Source organism: Schistocerca serialis, chromosome 3 (assembly GCF_023864345.2).
Source record: "Schistocerca serialis cubense isolate TAMUIC-IGC-003099 chromosome 3, iqSchSeri2.2, whole genome shotgun sequence".
Lineage (NCBI taxonomy): Eukaryota > Metazoa > Arthropoda > Insecta > Orthoptera > Acrididae > Schistocerca > Schistocerca serialis.
Window position 1 is genome coordinate 358,619,416 of NC_064640.1, and position 21,013 is coordinate 358,640,428.

The 21,013-nt window shown below is 37.4% G+C and overlaps 1 protein-coding gene across 1 annotated transcript in view; it reads right to left on the bottom strand.

Moving 5' to 3' along the window:
* LOC126470163 (katanin p60 ATPase-containing subunit A-like 1) overlaps positions 1-21,013 on the bottom strand; it is a 169,402-nt gene that overhangs the window by 36,175 nt on the left and 112,214 nt on the right. Inside the window, exons 4-6 of the mRNA XM_050097790.1 lie at positions 18,631-18,934; positions 10,617-10,838; positions 7,807-7,949 (exon numbers count right to left, since the gene is read on the bottom strand). Coding sequence (XP_049953747.1) covers positions 7,807-7,949; positions 10,617-10,838; positions 18,631-18,934 — 669 coding nt within the window. The remainder of the gene's footprint in view (positions 1-7,806; positions 7,950-10,616; positions 10,839-18,630; positions 18,935-21,013) is intronic.

A 21,013-nucleotide genomic window follows, 5' to 3' on the forward strand; every position in this document is an offset into this window, starting at 1 on the left:
TTGACTGTCATAATCCCCATAAATAGGCTACCTGTTTTTATGGCAGAATTGAAACTTTTAGTCCGCAGCTCGTGGTCGTGCGGTTGCGTTCTTGCTTCCCGCACCCAGGTTCCCGGGTTTGATTCCCGGCGGATCAGGGATTTTCTCTGCCTCGTGATGACTGGGTGTTGTGTGGTGTCCTTTGGTTGGTTAGGTTTAAGTAGTACTAAGTTCTAGGGGACTGATGACCATAGATGTTAAGTCCCATAGTGCTCAGAGCCATGTTTTTTTTTTTTTTTTTTTTTTTTTTTACTTGGTAGAATAGAATAGAAACTTTATTGTCTCATAACATCTAATTGTAAGTGTACAGAATAATTACAGGTATTTTGTGATTTTAAGTACCACAAAATGGTTTAAAATAATCATGTTGAAAATAAAATAAAATTAAGAATAATTATTTACTTAAAGTACTTTTTTAGCATGACAGAATAAAATGTAACATCAGGCACAGTTATTTGTAAGTTCTTTAAACCATACAGAGCTTTTGTATGTTTACAAACTTTGTCATTAATTTTACTGCAATAACCAGTGGTCTCCAACTATCTCTCCATAGAGAAATGCACTAAAGACATCCAGTTGATAGATGGAAAAGTTATTCTCATTAAAATTAACCAGAAAAAATTTCAATGAAACCAGTTTTGCTACTGCACTGTATACCTCTAAATAAGACAAGCTTTGTAAATTGTCTAAGACTATTTGCAACACATCCGCCAGGAAAGCTTGAAGAGTCACAAGACAAGCTTTGTTGGAAACCCTTGCTACAAGACAAGCTTTGTGAGAAACAACATTACCCTTTTCATCCCTTTTTTTGCCTAAAAACCATTTTCTGTCAATAACATCATATTCATTTGGCTTACATACATAATACCATGTGATGTTTTCTTCTAGGGCTTGCAGCTCTCTTGGTTTAGCATTTTCCAATTTTTAGCTTCACTGCAAGACATTGCTTCAGCATAGGTGCTGGGGTCTTTGTCAATCACTGCTGTCAACAGGCCTGACACATAATCTTCCAATTGATTTGGGTGTTGAATTTTCCTCCTGGATCTAAGATTGTATGTGTTCTTGTCCTCTGCATCCTCTAAAAAAATTTCTGTTTTCACTGTCTTCACTGATTTCTTGTTCTCCTCTAGGCTGACTTTTATTTTCTTCCACAACATCAGTCCTCATTTCTTCTTTCCATTCCTCTAAATCTGAAGCTTCATCTATGTTCTTTTTATTACAATGAATAGTATCTGACTATTTTACATGAACATCAGCTTTCTTCTTCCTTTTGGATACTGCTGGTGGCAAAAAATAATGTCTTGCTGCATCTCAGTTCTCTTTGTGGGAGGTATAAATATTCTGTAGCCCTTCACATCATTATCATAACCCACAAATAAATCTATCTTGTTTTTGGGGCCTAGTTTCAGTCACTTTTCCTTGGGTATGGGGACAGACATATGCGTTTCAAATATTTTCAAATCTGCTAAGGGCAATTCTCTAACATAAAAAGCTTCAAAAGGAGTTTTACTTTCTATAGGGCTTGGACCAGTTTGATTTAATAAATAAGCCACCATGTTAACTGCTTCAGCCCAGAAATGTTTGGGAATTCATTGAATGAGCAGCTTTAACCAAGGTGTGCAGTTCCCTTTCAGCTTTTCCATTTTTCTGTGGAGTGTACACAACACATCTTTGATGGGCTATGCCATTTTCACTCAAAAATGTACCTAAGTCAGTACTCATAAACTCCAGTCCATTATGACCTCTTAGAACTTTAATTTTCCGACCATTTTCTCTCTCAGTGTTTGCATAAAATACCTAATCAAACATTTTACTTTATTCTCCTGTTTCATAAAAAATACTTTGTGTTCACCACAGTTGTCATCCTTCAAATGCAAAAAAATATCTTGCTCCTCCAAGAAGCCGGCCGCAGTGGCCAAGCAGTTCTAGGTGCATCAGTCCGGAACCACGTGACTGCTACAGTCGCAGATTTGAATCCTGCCTCGGGCATGGATGTATGTGATGTCGTTAGGTTAGTTATATTTAAGTAGTTCTAAGTTCTAGGGGACTGATGACCTCAGATGTTAAGTTGCATAGTGCTCAGAGCCATTTGAACCAGCTCCTCCAAGCTAATGCATGTCCATGGGTCCACAGACATCTGCACGAATCAGTTCGAGTGAGGCATTAGCTCCAGAGGAACTGACAGGGAAAGCAAGTGATGTTGTTTACATACTAAACATTCTTTACAAATGTTTTCAATGAATCTCACTCCTTTATATGATAAAAACTCTTTCACGTGCGTAATGCTCTGATGTTACAATTATTTGTGCCAGACACTCAAGTTTTCAATATATATAGTCAAATTGACATGTTATTACTGTCAACCACAGTGTGTGTTTCATCCACATGCATAAAAGAAACCATTGACAGTTGTGACTGTGTTCCGTTTAGTGAAAACAATGTATGATACATTTTGTTGACATGTTTGAATAATGCACAAACTTCGCCTTTACTCTTCAAGAATTCACATTGTTCCTTGTTTGAAACTAAACACATATCTTTGTGTAACACAGTTCTTACAGAAAACAGATTGAATTTCAGTTCAGGAACAAAAAGCACTCCACTAAGTACTGTTTTGATAAATTTAACTCTGATCCATGCATACAGTTCCACAGTACCATGCTCAGTCACGTCAAGAAGTTTACTGTCACCCACAGTAACTTTCATTGAGCTTTGCACACTGTACAGTTTTGTAAACAGTTCTCAGCACATATGCTCGCTAGCACCTCATCCAATAATTTTCTAGGTCAACTCCTTGATTCATACACATAAAGGCATTTACATTCTGAGCCTTTTTGCCTTCCTTTGATTTCAACAGCCTGCAATCTGACTTCAAATGACATCTTTTCTTACAATAATTGCAACTTCTTAGTTCTATATTTGCTTTACTTTTACTGTCCTTTGTGTAGTAGCTCGTCTTACCACAAGCATAACAGGTAATTTTTTATTGCCTGCTTAGACTGACTAAAGCTACCTCCAGCTGATTGCACTGATTATTTCTCTCTTCCTCAATGAGCAATCTTGAAATTAAGTCATTAAACATTTCCTTCTCAAAGAATATGGACTCCCAGGCTGAACAGAAATGTTTATATCGCCCTTGCAATGACATTACCACTTTTGTTATGATCATTTTATCTGAAAGTGGTTCTCCCACTTGCTTCAATATTGTGTTGATTTTTTTGTATTTTCGACACAATGGTAACCACTGCGTCATCATCAAACTGGAGCAAGAAACACTTTTGCTGAAGTAGGTAAATACTGTGGACTCTTTTTCATACACAGTCTCAGTTTTGTCCACATGCCAGCTGATGAGTGAGTGGTGCTACCTCCATCCAGGTCACAATAAATTCTTGTGTTTTTGTGTCCTTTTCCTGCCATGTTTTTACTTCTGCTTCTCTCTCCTGTGGTGACTGAGTAACAATGCTATTGGCAGTATCTAAAAGGTCTTTTCCTCTTAATATCACATCCATTTGGAATTTCTACACCACCTAATTGTCCCCTGCAGACAATATTAAATGAAACTGATGTGTAGATTGTTCCATTGTGCCACGCCAACACTATGCCGGTGACATCAAAAGTTTTGCTGTTACGCATGACACCAGGAAACAACTCTCTGCCACTACACTGAAAACAGACTTATGCACCTAGAACCATAACCTGTGATCAGGAACAGTAAATGAATCATGAAAATAAGCCCGTTTGTGCGGAGTTTATTGCAATGTGTAACAGCTTACAACTAATGGCAGACAACAATACAAACACAGAATAAACAGAAAATGCGAAAGCATTTAAAAATGGTAGATAACACAAATCAAAGATAAACAGTGTTGCTTCTTTAAGATATCATTAACATTGTATCATTAACAATTCTTCTGTGGGTCTGACAAATCTGCGACCATTCATACTGTCCTTACACCAAGGACAGCACAAATGGTCACAGATTTATTAGACCCATGGAAGAGCATTATAGAACTACTGCATAGCTTGTGTGTTTTGTAAGCAACCTCCTTTGTAAACAGATTATGTATTCTTAGTGTACTACCAATGAGACATAGTCTGCCACTTACTTTATCTACAACTATGCTTAGGCAATTTCTCCATGTAATATAACTACAAATTGTTACAACCTTGTATTTGTACAAGTTGACTGATTCGAGTTGTGACTGATTGTTATTGACGTTGATGGATACGACTTTTTTCATTTTGGGAGATGCACAATTTTATATTTCTGAAAATTTAAAGCAAGATGTGAATCCTTACACCACTTTTAAATCTTATTAAGATTTATCTCAGTAACTGTGCAATTTTTTCAGGCAGTTCTTCATTACACATAAATGCATCTGTGAAAAGTTTGAGGTTAAAAGAAATGGCTCTGAGCACTATGGGACTTAACATCTAAGGTCATCAGTCCTCTATAGTTAGAACTACTTAAACCTAGCCACCCACGGTGGCTGAGCGGTTCTAGGCGCTTCAGTCCAGATCCGTGCGACTGCTACAGTCGCAGGTTCGAATCTCCTGCCTTGGGCATGGATGTGTGTGATATCCTCAGGTTAATTAGGTTTAAGTAGTTCTAAGTTCTAGGGGACTGATGACCTCAGATGTTAAGTCCCATAGTGCTCAGAGCCATTTGAACCATTTGAACTTAAACGTAACTAACCTAAGGACATCACACACATCCATGCCCAAGGTAGGATTCGAACCTGTGACTGAAGCAGCCGCGCGCTTCTAGACTGAAGTGCCTTGAACCGCTCGGCCACAATGGTTAGTGTTTGAGGTTATTATGAGTATTGTCTGATAGGTCATTAATATGCAACGTGAACAGCAAACATCCCAAGAAACCTACCTATGGGTTGCCTGAAGATACTTTTACATTTGTTGATGGCCCTCTAGCCAAGATAACATGCTTCATCCTCTCCACCATGAAATCCTCAGTAAGTCATAAATTTCAATTGATATCCCACAGAATCATACTTTCGATAAGAAGTTTAGGTGAGGTACTGAGTCAAATGCTTTTCAAAATTCAAGAAATAATGCATCTGCTTGACTGCTTTGCTCCATAACTTTCCAGATTTCATGTGAGAAAAGTGTGAGTTGGGTTTGCATGAACAATGCTTTTTAATCCATGCTGGTTGCCTTGCAAGAGGTTATTTTGTTTGAAGTCCTAGTTATGTCTGAACTCAGAATATGTTCTAAGTTTCTATAATGATGCATGTCAATGATATTGGACATTAGTTTTGTAGATAACTTTTGCTATTCTCCTTGTAGATGGGTGAGAGCTGTGCTTTCTGCCAACTACTGGACACAGTTTGTTTTTGTTTGAGAGATCTATGGTATATAATATTTTTATGAGGGGCACTAACTCAGCCACAAATTCTGTATAGAATCTAATAGGAATTCTATCAGGTCATGGAACTTCATTCAGTCTTAGTGGTTTAAATTTTTTCTTAATAGTAGTGACCCTAATATCTATATCACCAATCTTGGCAGTGATGCAAGCATTAAATTGGGATAGTACTCCTGGAGTTCAGCATTTCTGCTTTTTAGGAGTGCTATTAACCCTGGTGCTTTGTTGCAAGTGCTTCAGCAATTGATACTGATAACTAGGACTTCTATACTTTTTTGGGTGGATAGGGGGAAGGTGGCAAGGGGAGTGCATTAATTTTGACCTTACACTGATGCTTTTACAGGTATCATTACTCAGACATCATGAAGAGTCAGGTAATATAAAAAAAATCTTTTGTGCACCCCACAAACCATCAACTGTCTTGGTAACAGCTTCTGATGTGTAGTGCACACCTGACACATCTAGACAGACCCTAGATTTCTCTACTCTATGGTGCAATTCTAAGAATTTGTAGCCTAACTTGTCGCAGAACCTCCAAAGTCAAAGTGATTCAAGCCGCCTTCTCAACTGAGAACCAGGGGAAATGCTGCAGAATGTATGTCTGTGAAAATGGCTATTCTTTTCAGCCTTTCCTTCCAGTCGTGGAAGGATTCAAGTATGATTTTGAAGCTTGCCTGACAATCACTGTTTGTTCAAATATGCTCCACAATACACAGTTGTCTGTTCCCTCAATGGGTGCTGGCACGGCCTCCTCAGAATGTTGTATGGGCATACGTGTGGAGTGCGTGTGGTGATCCTTCCCATCCTTTGCTGAAATTTTTCTAAGGGTACAAGTATTCCTGTATGTTGTAAGTGTCAGTGCTTAATAGACCCCATACTCTTTTAAATTTTCTCCCCTTGACATGATACACAGCAGATTCCTAAATAAGTGAAGTGAGTCTTACTGGCTCAGTTTCAGTTTCAGTGAAAGACAGAACCTTGAATTCATTGGTTGGGGGTGGGGTGGGTGGCTGTAAAACCTTGAGTTCTCTCTGGTCCCTGTCTCCTCTGTACAGGGCCCTGAGACCTATCACACCATCCACAATGGCGAGTAGTGATAGATCCTGTACTTGCTGTAGAGGAAACAGGGGAGGATTGTATTCGAGGTATCATTGGTATCTTTGGTACATGTTTCTCTGTAGCCCTCCAAGTACACCTGTTTGGTGCAGCTCCAGTCATCTAACAGTTGTCAGATCTGTTTCCAGCTGTCTACAAACAGTAAGTAACTCATTGCAGGCCTGAGAACAACATTCGCAGTTGAGCGTATTGTGACTCATGGAATGTTTCACAAAAGAGTAAACTTATAACTTTAAATGAAGCTTGCTGATTTGTGTTTAATTTTTGGATTTGTTATGCTACAAGTATTACAAGTGCCCATTAAGAACTGAATCAATTAACACCCAAGGAAGACATTTCTATTATGACAAAAGAAAAACCTGGGATAAAATCTGCTGATTTCCTGAAAGAATTTGTTTTCTGGGGTTACACTCACTAGCAAACTCAGCTAACTAACTAAAAAATAGTGGACACATGCAGTGCACAGTCTGTTATTTTTCAGAGTGTTTTCAAACTTGTTCTTATTTTGAGTTTTAAACACCAGTGGAGTAGTTTGGCCTTTTCTGTGACAGAATGAAGCACTTTTTGTTTCAAGGAAAAAATCTGGTCAGATATTCTTTAATTTATAGAGTAGCAGTTGTAGTGACCAAGAGTGCATAACAGCTGGGACACCCAAAAATCCAATACACTACCTGGGAAAATATAGGCTATATTTAATATCCCTTGTATTTACTAAAAATACATCAACACTCAACAGATTCTTGAGAGTATCAAGAAATCGGCACCCTGAATCATGTCATCTGAGAGTTTATCAGTTAAAAAAAGTCTCAGATGAGGACAGGAATCTATTTAGTGCCAAAACAGTAAGCTGAGGAATGACACAATAATAAACAGTTACATTTTCTCTCTCTCTCTCTCTCTCTCTCTCTCTCTCTCTCTCTCTCTCTCTCTGTGTGTGTGTGTGTGTGTGTGTGTGTGTGTGTGTGTGTGTGTGTGTGTGTGTGTGCATGTTTCAGAACTGCTTATTGTATTTTATGTGCAAAATTTTCACACTGTCAGCTCATCTGGAATTCACAACAATGGCTTAGGGACTACATATGTTTCACAATCTCTGCATTATTAATCTTCCAATGTGCCTGTACCCTAACCTTTTTCTTTTCTCAGACTCTACTCAAACACTGATTGCAGTGTCAACCAACTTATATCTTCATTCACACAGGCAACACTTGTCCATATAACTTAATTAATGGATGTTTCTTTACCATTTGAAGTAAATATGGTGTTCATACCTGTTAGAATTAAGACCATCCATTTGAATCAACAGTTCTGCCTTAAATCTTCGGGAAGCTTCATGTTCTGAATCTGTACCACGTTGTGAACACAGTGAATCTATTTCATCTATAAAAATAGTGCTTGGGGCATAAAAGTGAGCCTGAAATATAATGCATATTATTAAGGAAATATCTTATTCATTGCAGCAAATTAAAATGTTCAAGTTGAAAAACTGGTATGAGTGAGACCCAGAAAACAAAATCACTTTGAAAAATTAATACAAGTATTCAATCACTATTCCAATCATATTGCCTTTTTTCTACATGTCATTATATTTTGAAAAGTACATTGTGTATTTGTAATGTAGCAGTATGAGCTGTTAGCCTAGAATATACAGTATATTATAAGAAATGAGTTGATTGGCATATATTTTAGATAAACTTGTTCTACCAATATTGAAACATGTAGGCAACACATTAGCTTTATGTGATCATATGAACTGAATTATTTGTTATAAAGTACAGGCCACAGCATATGCAGTGGATCTCCTGAAACACTGCTTTACAGAGACACTTTAATGGAGCATTATGATGTGGAGATGCTTGTGTCAAAGTTACTCTCAACTATTTTTAAATAATTAATATTTTTGATATTTATATCCAGTCTGACAGGACAGTAGCACTGAGCATTTTCCTAACTATGGATATCAGAGTCTAGGTGCACAATGAATATCCTCTTTAGTTTCTTAATATTCAATCTGGAGTTGCCAAACTTGATTATCTATATTTCTAGTTTCACACTATGCTCCACTTTTTTCTGAGTTGTTGGCTACCCTCTCCACCACTTTCGTCTTCTAGTTTTTAAATCTTATCCATTGGTTTCATTATTTATTTATTTCTTATCCTGTGACAATATGACTTTTTTGACTTGGGAACCTGGTTGGGTCTCCTGCATATCTCTTAAATTGCCCATTTTCTTTCAGCCCTTTCTTCTATTTTAGTCAATAAAGGAACATCTGATTCCAAAGTCTACTATCTTTATCATCTGCTGTCCTTGTGTTTTTCTACTGGAACCTCATAAGTGTCAATTTCCCATTTCAGTTTAGAATTATTAATATTAGTTGAACTGAGAACAAAGAGTATCAACTTAGTTTACAAATTCCAAGGATTTTAGAAAAGGGAAGGGAAGGGAGGAAAATGCATTGAAACCTGTAAAATAAAGTGTGAGAAGGATGATACACTGAAAGAATCAGCTCAGAGGACATTAAAAAAATCAGAGTGTAGCAACAAGCATATCAATTCTGAAGAAATTAATGAAATGCTATTAAAAACAAAATAGTGTACAATGTAAATGCCTTGAAGTTGTTCTCAGAATGAAACATTAAACCTAAGTAAACTTTAAGCAACAATAAAAATTCCCAATGGGTTAAAGCTTTATGTCAGACTGAGACCTGAGTATAGATCTTTGCTTGCCTTCCACATAAGTCACATAATTTTAACCTTTTAGGAATATTTCTCTGCAATAAATGTTATACTACAGAGTAATAATTTAGTTTTGCCAGCACTGTGATCTAGATTGTTCCAGCTTGAATGCAAATGGAGTAGAGAGTATTAAAATGTACTATTAGAATCTGCACAGTTTCAGTTTTTTAACTCAACTGTCCTGTTCTTGAGATTAATAGCAAATTATACCAAACCAGCTCCAAAAAGACATACTGTGCTGCATGGTTTGTTTGTAGAAATATGCTCTATAATCTCCTCAGGCTCTGTAACACTAACAGTGCTGTCTTCCCTACTAGATGTGTTGAAGACAGGATTCTTCATTATAATGTCAAATGTAAATATATGTAGTGTTAATGACAGTCTACTTTTATGACAGTGATAGAACTGATTTGTTCTTTATATAATTAGGACAACTGCAAATGAGTATTTACCCATATACAAAAGAGGGCACTACTTTTTAAAAAATCTGCTTACTTCTAAAAAATAAATTATTATCCATGAACTGGAAAAAAGGAAAGTTACTTTATTTAGACCATTATGGTCTATGGTATGCATATTTCTATTGCTCTCTGAAAAACCCTCAAGTTTTGTACAGATTCTGCATTATCTCACTAACATAAGCATAACTGATAAATACACAAACTGCAAGCTTTACTTTTCATACACGTCAGATGCTTACTTTCGAAATTTAGTGTACCAAAGCAACCCAGGCCACTTTTGTTCCTATATTTTTTTTTCTTATGCTGCATACACTGCCATTGTCTTCAAATGTCTGAAATACAGCTTTTCAACTGGTTCTATAACTTCATTGTTAATTTGTACAATTTTTTTCCTGTGTACTGATTACAAATCATTTGCAGGCAAACAACACAATGTCATCAGCAAACTGAAGATTGTTCTGTTACATTCCATTAACAAATATTTTTCACCATATGTACCTGAAAACATCACCTAGGGCTGCTGTGAATAGCACCGGTGATACAAAACTCCGTACATGCTTCTTTTCTCAATTTTAAAATTCCCGTTATCCTGGTTAAATCTAATGATAGTCATTGCAGTGGTTTATGCATTCATCAGCATAATAACATAGGTTGAATCAATGTATTGTCTGTCAAGGACTGTCAGAAGAGAATTTACTGACATTAAATTTAAAGCTTTCTCAAAATCTCTGAATCGTAGGCAAAGTGCAACTACTTTCATGACTTATAAATGGTTGATTGTGCTATACTGACTTCTGAAACCAGATTGCTACTTTGACTGATTAAAAGTGATTTTTATGCAGTTAGTGAAAACTTAAGTGAATTTCCATTATTGTATAAGCGTACCATTTCAAATAATAGTCGCACAAGCTTTTCTGAGTCTCCACGGTATTTTGAGGTAAGTGTTGCTGAAGAAATATTGAAGAATGTGGAACCACACTCAGTTGCAACTGCCTTAGCCAACATAGTCTTTCCTGTTCCTGGAGGTCCCACCATAAGAATTCCTTTCCATGGTCTTCTTATTCCACAGAAGAAATCAGGCATCAGCATTGGGAGTACCATGGCTTCCTGAAACATAGAGTGCTTTTTCAGCCTATGTAAATGTCAATATGCCATTCACTGGTCAGTAATTGATGATTATATAGAACATTCATTCTGGAAGTTCTCCATTTATCAGAAAGAAATGAGTTTGTAAATTAATAATAAAGTAGATTTAATGGCAATGTATGTTCCGGAAATAGAAATAATTTCACTTGACTGATGCATGTTCTTTGAGGATCTTGGAAAGAATATTTGTAACATTCTCATAGTGGATTTTTTGGCTTCAAAATTAAATTAGTTACGCCAACTTTCTCACTATATGTCCTACTCAGTTAAGTAACTAAAAATATGACTCAATTAAAATAAAGTAAGTAAAACAGATTTCTTAATAGCACAGGTTTACAGAGCCAGTTTTTCTACAACAGAATATTTGCATCTGTATGAGGTCAGATATATATGCTGATGGGAAACTGATTGCTACCACATTGGAGTAATAGCACTTTTGTTGTTTCACTGAATTGAGTGTTTCAGTATGGTACATGACTGAAATGTAGTCAGACCATGCACTGGCTGTACACAGAACAGCTGCACACAGAAAGGCAACATGTTTGACTGACAAGTGACACAAGTCAGATGCGAGGGACAGCTTCATCCCTGAAGCTATACAGGTACTGGAGCTTTCATTGGCCACAATTTCCTGTATATACAGTGGCTATGTTGATCCAGGTAATACTGCAACTACAGTTATCAAAATTTAGCTGGTAGGGATTTCCATCACTGGGCTGAGAATTTAACCTTAGATAGACAAACCACAGCCCTCCAGATCACTTGCTATTTTTGTACACAATATTTGGGAAACAATACCATCAAGACCTATCGCATCACCATAAGGTACAAAAACCGCCATTACACAATAAACAATTTGCAAACCACACCTAGCAGACCAGAGCAATTAGCATAAGGGCAAAAACACTGCAAATGGATGCTCAACAAAAGGTAAAAGGTCACTAAGGCAGATGAGTTCCAGTACAGAATTGCATATTTCAAAATGTGTGTGTAATCCTATAACGATCAAGATGCAGTCTAATAAGTGGTAGTCTCTTCATGTGATTAAATTCATATGAGACTGAACGTGACCTCTGGTGCATGTACTCCTATCATTCATAGGCTAAGGATTCAGGTAGTGTCTGGCAGATCATGTGTTTATATTTGTGATTTATAGGGTCCTACTGGAGATATGTATTTTCAGCATGATAATAATACACCCATCAAAAAAAGTTTTGCATCACCTCGGTTCCAAGAGTTCCAGAACCTGTACAGAAAATTGGAATAGAGATCAACATAAACATAATTTCTGCCCTTTTTATCGCTCATAAAGACCACATATTGCATGTTGTACCACCACACAGCGAGACCTTCAGAGGTGGTGGTCCAGATTTCTGTACACATCAGTAGCTCTAATTCCAAGTAGCATGTCCTGTTGCATTGATGCATGCCTGTATTTGTCATGGCATACTAGCCACAAGTTCATCAAGGCACTGTTGGTCCAGATTGTCCCACTCCTCAATGGCGATTTGGTGTAGATCCCTCAGAGTGGTTGATGGGTCTCGTTGTCCATAAACAGCCCTTTTCAATCTATCCCAGGCATGTTCAGTAGGGTTCATGTCTGGATAACATGCTAGTCACTCTAGTTGAGCAAAGTGATTATCATGAAGGAAGTCATTCACAAGATGTGCACGATTGGGGTGCGAATTGTTGTCCATGGAGACAAATGCCTCGCCAATATGCTGCCGATATGGTTGCACTATCAGTTGGAGGATGGCATACACGTATCGTACAGCTATTACATCACCTTCCATGACCTCCAATGGTGTATGTCAGCCCCACATAATGCCATGCTAAAACATCAGGGAATCTCTGCCTTGCTGTACTTGATGGACAGAGTGCATTCAACCTGACTGGGTTGCCTCCATACAGGTCTCCGACGATTGTCTGGTTGAAGGCATATGCGACACTCATTGGTGAAGAGAACATGATGCCAATCCTGAGCAGTCCATTCAGCATGTTTTTGGGCCCAACTGTACCACATTTCATGGTGTCATGGTTGCAAAGATGGACCTCGCCATGGACGTTGGGAGTGAAGATGCGCATCATGCAGCCTATTGCGTGCAGTTTGAGCCATAACACGACGCCCTGTAGCTGCATGAAAAGCATTATTGCACATGGTGGCGTTGCTGTCAGGGTTCCTCTGAGCCATAATCTATAGGTAGCAGTCATCCACTGCAGTAGTAGCCCTTGGGTGGCCTGAGTGATGCATGTCATGAACAGTTCCTTTTCTCCCTGTAACTCCTCCATGTCCAAACAACATTGCTTTGGTTCACTCTGAGACTCCTGGACACTTTCCTTGTTGAGAACCCTTCCTGGCTGAAAGTAACAATGTGGACATGATCAAACTGTGGCATTGACCATCTAGGCTTGGTTGAACTACAGACAACATGAGCCGTGTACCTCCTTCCTGGTGGAATGACTGGAACTGATCGGCAGTCGGACCCCCTCCATCTAATAGTCACTGCTCGTGCGTGGTTGTTTAAATCTTCAGGCAGGTTTAGTGACATCTCTGAACAGCCAAAGGGACTGTGTCTGTGATACAATATCCACAGTCAATGACTATCTCCAGGAGTTCTGGGAACTGGGGTGACACAAAACTTTTTAGATGTGTGTAAATACCCACATCATCACATCATCACATCACTCTTGAATGTTGTCAGTGTGGTGCTCTATGGATATTAGAGTATGGTCTAATTTCAGTCCTATTGAGCAAGCCTGGGATTCTACACATCATTAGACTAGTTTCCACTAGATGTGAATCATCAATCAGTAAGAGTCCATAGGGCAACTAGTCTCTTGCAAACCCCATGCCATTACAAGTGTCCACCATCATCATGGTACTGTTTGTTACTAAGGAAATGTGTATCATTCCATTACTCTTCAGTGTCTATTTCATTGATGTATACATCTTCATAAACAATAAATAATGCACAGTATGTGAATGTCTAAGTACCTCCACACTTGTTCTCCTATATCTCAGTTCTTCATCATGATCATAGATGTTAACCTCAAAACCTTATTATTAGGTTTTTTGCTGACAAATTTTGTGTATTGTGCTTATATGCAAAGTTAACCATCTGAAATGTTAGCCTGTCATCTGAAACATCAGGAACTTTATGCCATACTTTCTAAAATGAAAGCAGCTTCTTGTACCTTTACTTATTTTCTTCAAGTGCTACTAAACACACTTAAGAACCAAAGAAACCAATTCACCTGTCTAATATCATGTACGCCCCCCAAAAGCATGCAGAAGTGCCACAACACAATGTGGCATGGACTTGACTAATGTCTGAAGTAGTGCTGGAAGGAATTGACACCATGAATTCTGCAGGGCTGTCCATAAATCTGTAAGAGTACAAGGGGTGGAGATCTCTTCTGAACAGCATGTTGCAAGGCATACCAGATATGCTCAATAATGTTCATGTCTGGGGAGTTTTGTGGCCAACAGAAGTGTTTGAACTCAGATATGTTCCTGGAGCTACTCTGTATCAATTCTGGATGTGTTGGGTGTTGTTGGAATGCACAATGGACATGAATGGATGCAGGTGATCAGACAGGATGCCTACGTACATGTCACCTGTCAGAGTTGTATCTACACATATCAGGGGTCCCATATCACTCCAACTGCACATGCCCCATACCATTACAGAGCCACCACCAGCTTGAGCAGTCCCCTGCTGACACGCAAGGTCCATGGATTTTTGAGGTTGTCTCCATACCCATAGGCGTCCATCTGCTTGATATAATTTGAAATGAGACTCCTCTGACCAGGCAACATATTTCCAATCATCAACAGTCCAATGTTGGTACTGACTGTCCTAAAGCTTTGTGTTGTGATGTTTCATTGAATGGTTCACAACGACACTTGTTGATGGCCCAGCATTGAAATCTGCAGCAATGTGCAGAAGGATTGCACTTCTATCACACTGAACAATTCTCTTCAGTCATTGTTGGTCCTGTTCTTGAAGGATCTTTTTATGGCCGCAGCAATGTTGGAGATTTGATGTTCTACCGGATTCCTGATATTCACAGTACACTCGTGAAATGGTCATACAGTAAAATCCCCACTTCATCACTACCTTGGAGATGCTGTGTCCCATTGCTCATCTGCTGACTACAACACCGCATTCAAAGTCACTTAAATCTTGAGAACCTGCCATTGTTGCAGCAGTAACCTATCTAACAACTGCGCCAGACACTTGTTGTCTTATATAAGTGTTTCCAACTAGAGCACTGTATTCTGCCTATTTGCATATCTCTGTACCTGAGCATGCACACTTTTACCATATTCTTTGGTGCTTCAGTGTATATTCCGTTAATTTAATAACTGAGGTTGCACACCAGGGTTGATATTTTGAACAGCAAAAGATTTTAAAATTTCTGATTTTTTTTACACATTTGTAAATGTATTACTGCATATTTTTCTTTTAACCACTATGCCAGACATAAACATTGTGTTTATAACTCGATGTCTACTGACACATGTTATGCAAGGATGTTGTTCGTTGGGCAGGTGAACTGACAATCTCCCATGATATTCTTACCATTATTTTACTTTATCTTACAAATCTTATATTATGCAATTGAAATCAGTTAAAAATGTTACAACTACTGGTTAGAAATAGATGTCAATGGGAATACAATAAATGAAACTCTATGTAAAAGTCTAAGCATTCAGATGGATAATAAACTGAGTTGAACCAGCATAAAGGGTAAGTTCTCCAAAAAGCTCCTATCTGTCTGCTTGGCATTTGAAAATCCCTACCACTGTGTAATCTGCAGATTGTGTTTACATACTTTCATTCAGTACTGCACTATGGTGCAGTGACATAATTTCCTGGGACAGTGCAGGAAAGGTTAAAAAAGTATTTTTTCTAAGGGCACATGCAGTTAAAATATTTTGTAAAGTTTCTAACCAAGCATTTTGCAGAATCCTCTTCATAGACCCTGGGATTTTTATACTGGTGCACCAATAAATTTACTTCCTAACATTATTTGTGGTTAATAATAAGTGCAAATTTAGACTACGCATACCTGGCTAGGGTTCAAAATGTATGTGTCAGCCATGAATGTTAGCAGTAATATTGACACAGTTCATAGTAGTTATGTTACTTTCTGAAATGACCATAGGTCTCACAGAGGTCTAGATAAGCTTTTACATAATATCCACCACAATCAATTTATGCTACATGGTGCATGTGTCATGAAGAAATTACCATGAAAGACAGTTTTCCCTAACATGTATGAATCTGGCAGTGTAAGACAATAGATAATGTTTAAATAAACAGCAATCCTGTTACAAATATGTTAATGTAGGATATGATGTCCTTTGATTTTTCTGATACCCCGAGCTGCTCACTTGGTAGGTATAGGAACTTTACCTACATATTGCTGTAAACACTGATAAATGTTTAGTCACTGCCAAAGAGTTTCAGAGGACTGTCATCTGCAACAATAATTTCACACTAAATGTTTAATTTTTTTCTCTGTTGCTATTGCCATATTGTTGAAAAACACTAAAATTTAATTTATGCTGACTGGTCTAAGCTATATGACATACCATGTTTTTACATGTCACCTAGAAAGCAAGAGCAGCTTTCTATATTCATTATCGAATGAGTTATCAAGAATGAAGTATGGGTCACATCAACATTATATTCAGTTGATAAAAAGTTGGTTTCAGTATAAATTTTGTAGTCTGATCAGCCTGAAGTAATTACATGCAGAACTGTGAGTAGTATAAAATGTCTATTTTCCCTAGCTTACTATTACTCCGTGAAGAAATGAGATCTATCTGTTTGTTGAGAATGGAGAAGGTCACTCTTCCAGGTGAAGCACCATACATTAGTATTTGTGATTATGGGGCAACTATTCACAAGTCTGAGCTGCAAGAGATGGCTGTCATGTATGTGTGAGGTGTGCTTGCTTGTGTGAATGAATGTGTGTGTGTTTTCTTATTAAAAAAGGCTTTGGCCAAAATCTAAATGTGTAATAATATTTTCATTGTGCCTGTCTCCAGCTCAACATCTCATCTTTATGGTGAGTAGCAATCTATCCTTTTCTTATACAGCTGATATTTCAACCTGGTGTTTCCATTGTTTTATACATGAGTGATTTCAGTTCAATAACCTATTCTTCATTATGAATTATGGGAATATTCTGCATCTAAGAAAAAATAAGGATTTTTTAAACCAGTATGCTTAGAATACTATTAGAAATTCCTATGCGTCTTATGTGTGATTAACATATATGTATTCCCGAAGAAAAAAATTAATGTTTAAATTGATATGATTCCTAAAGTAGCAAGATTATGAAACTGTGAGACTCCAACGTGTTCAGAACCCATACCATCTGTAACTTCCAACTAAAGGACAGATCTTTTACACAGATGCAAAATGTTCTACATAAATGGATAATGTCCATATAGAACACCCAACATTCCTACATTATCCTTTGTCTGAACTTCAACAATATTATGTAAGCTGCCTAGCTCCTTCTGCTTTCACACCACTGACTCTGTCACACTGTTCTTCTTTTTTCTTCCTATTACTATTCCAGTCCTCCCTAACATTAGTTCTATAGACTGATATTTTTCTGAATACCTCTAAATTTTATGTGTGTAACTCACTTTTTACATTAGTATTTATTTAATTTGATATTTATTTAAATATTATGTTTTTATTTTGTTCCAGTATCCAAAGCAATATATCAGCAACCTCAAAATTATGTTTATCTTCCTGATAACCTTTTTGTTTGAGGAAACGATGTCTTACCGCTCAGCAAGTGGAAATCTCCATTTTTTTGTGTGCCTTACTGTCACTCAGTACTATTTTTAAAGGCAAATTGTGGCTGTCTCTACATAATTGCACATCATCATGAGAAACATTCATTGTCTTGCTAGTTAGTGATGATTACATGAAGTAGTAGTGGAAGGCTAACTATGTTATGTACTTAATTATGGAGACAGGAAATGGCGTATCCCATTTCAATGAAATACTACTGATAAAATTCAGCATATACAGGAGATTGAAAATGAGTATGGCTCTGGCAAGGCTGCATTGGCAAAGCATACACATGAAATTCAGAGATGAATACTGTAACTCCCAATAGCATGTCTGGTCCAAGTTAAAGTCTTTCAGAAGATTTATAACATAGAATGTTAAATTTTGGATGTTCTTTCTGTGGAAAGTTGTTAAGGAAACTTTTGAACACCGGTGTGTTATGGAATTTGGTTTTACTTTGTTGTTTTTGTACCTGTAAGGGAAAATCCACATGAGCAAGATAAGAAGCAGTAGGACACACATAGGTCTCATCATGCTTCCTCTACATATAGAACACAGGAGGAAGAGAATGGAGGTCGTGTTAAGCAGTACCTGACAGCCACTAACCAGTGGCATGAAGAGTGCAGATGTCAATCAATATCCAGGGCACCATGTCTGATGCAATGATTTAGTATTAAACTGTTCTTTTTATTAAGCAGGAGATATAAAACATAATTTCTGATACCACACATCCAGAGTGTATTTTAAATACAAAAAGTTATTCAAGCAGTAGAGAAACATTTCTCATGTACACCTTCTTCTGGTTTTTTAATACTTTCATCATATTTTGCTGAAATTTTTGATTATTCTTGAGTTGTGTTAGTAATAACATGTAACTCAACAAAATATTACTGTCTAAAATAAGTGTGTAACTGAATATTGTTCATCACCTGAAGTATTGCTTTTGCTTCGCTCAGCCCAGCGACACGGTTCCACTGCACATTAGGATTTCTATGAATGATATCCTTTTCAAGTGTCTCTACAAGATGCTGTTCATACTGGGCAGCCTGGAACACTTTTGGTGGGGTTTCATGAGAATCACTATCTTGTGAAGGTGTTGCAGATGGTAATGAAGGCGGTCCCTCATTGCTCCGTCTTACAGGTCCTTGTGTTTTCACGCTCACCGCTGCTCCAGGATGTGACCGCTTTGTCAGGCATGGAGTGCGGTCCATTGAATGAGACTTCCTGGATCGGCTACAATGAAAGAAGTCAAAAGTCTTAATGAAAAATGTACTTGATGAAATTGTAATGACTTATTGTTAAATGTGTAATGAATTTAGATATTCACTAATATAATACTATGACAACTAGCTCGAAACTGAAGTTATGGTATGCATTTTTGTTTATAAGAATTAATTATGGAGCACATTTATGATTCAAACTTTCAGAAAATATTGATGGTACTTCTTTCCTATCTTTCCACATTTTCAGTCATTGCAAAATTTGTGGGAATCAAAATTCAGACACATCTTAACCACATTTTCATTAATGAATAGCTTTCTAAACCATCTTAGAAGAGGTGATATACTGTGTGAGGGTCAATTTAAACATAGGACAATGTAACAAACTCTTAGTCAATGAAGAACCATCAAACACAGTGAAAACATGAAAGCATGTGACAGTATGGCTTCATGAACTGCCAGTAATGGAGGAGATGCATTGCAGTTTAAGAATCACTAAGTAAGAAATGGTGCTGTCCCTTAACTAAAAGTGGCTTATGTCAAAAGTGTGGCTGTGGTGGTATGCTCCTTCAGAACTACTTTTAGTAAAAAAAAAAAAAAAAAAAAAAAAAAAAAAAAAAAAAAAAAAAAAAAAAAAAATCCAAACTTAGCGACATTAAAACTATATTATAAACTGTACCATACAGATATGAGTTACTGAATATTAATGACAGGATATAACCCTCTATGGTTGTGCTTAACAAGTTTGTAAGCTTCCAATACATTGTAAAATAGTGCTGTGACAATTTGTTGAATCACTTGAGCAATTGCATCTTGGGAATGTGGAAGCATTTGTTTCAGCTCTTCATACTTATTATGAATGATCTTCCAAAGGGTAAGCTGTGAACTTTTAAGAAATTCTACAAAAAGTGGATAATTTTGAGAAATATCTGGATAAAAAATTACTATGGTAGATATTATTCCAAAACATTGTGATTATTTTCTTTAAGAATTACAAATTTGTTAACTTAGGCATTCACAAGAAAAGTTGTTTTTATATAAAATCAGCCCTACAGAATTTTATGCAAAGAAGAGCAGTGTATTTGCTTGTGTGGCACACAGAGCAGATGGAGAGGGTGGCAACAGTTACTTGAGTGGCTCCTTTAATTATACTGCAGCTGTTTTGTGCTAACAAATAGGTGAGCTACAAGAAACATTTCTCAAAATGGTAAGGTTTTGGCTTTTATCTCCACATTTGCTCTGCATCATTATTTAAAATTGTTTCTGCGATACTAATTTTCTGTATACCTTTTATGTAGCTCTCAGAGATGAGTTGTCCATCAAGACAATGTTAGACAATAAGGAACTGTTTTCTGGACTTCCACAAAAGATAATGGTTATACAGGTCACAAGTATCTCATTATTGTGTATTTCCATGTGTCAGAAAAGTGTATATACACTGCCTGACAAAAATAGTGAAGCACCCAGTTGGGGAGGAGGGAACAAAACGAAACTTCATGGGTTGAGAGGGTATGTGATATTATTTCAGTGATTACAAGATTGGGGCAAATTTACAAAGAAGTTGACAGTAAAGTGGACCCACCTATCAGTATGACATTGCACTCTCTTTTGCCTGGCTTTATTTACTGATACAATTGCCAAGGGTGTCATAAAGCCATTGTACCCTCTCCAATGGCAAGTCATTCCTTGGTATCCTGGATACTGGCACTTTGACAGAGTTGATGTCTCAGCTGGTCCTCAGCATTTTCTATCAACAACAAATCTTGATGTTGCTAGAACAGGAATACCTCAACATCACACAGAGACTTCACAGAGGCACTTTCCATGCGTGGATGAGAATTGTTCCGTTGAAAAGTAGCACCACAATACTGTAGTACGAGTGGTAGTATGCGAGAATGCAGGATGTCTGTTATGTACCATTTTGCCATCACAGTTCTGTAACCAGTACCAGCTACGATGTAAAGTCATACCCGATGGCTCTACACACCATGATGCCAAGACTAATACCACTATGCCTCTTCAAAACATTGGAAGAATGGGACATCTTCCCACGTCACTACCATGCTTGTCGACGATGATCATGTAGCCTAGC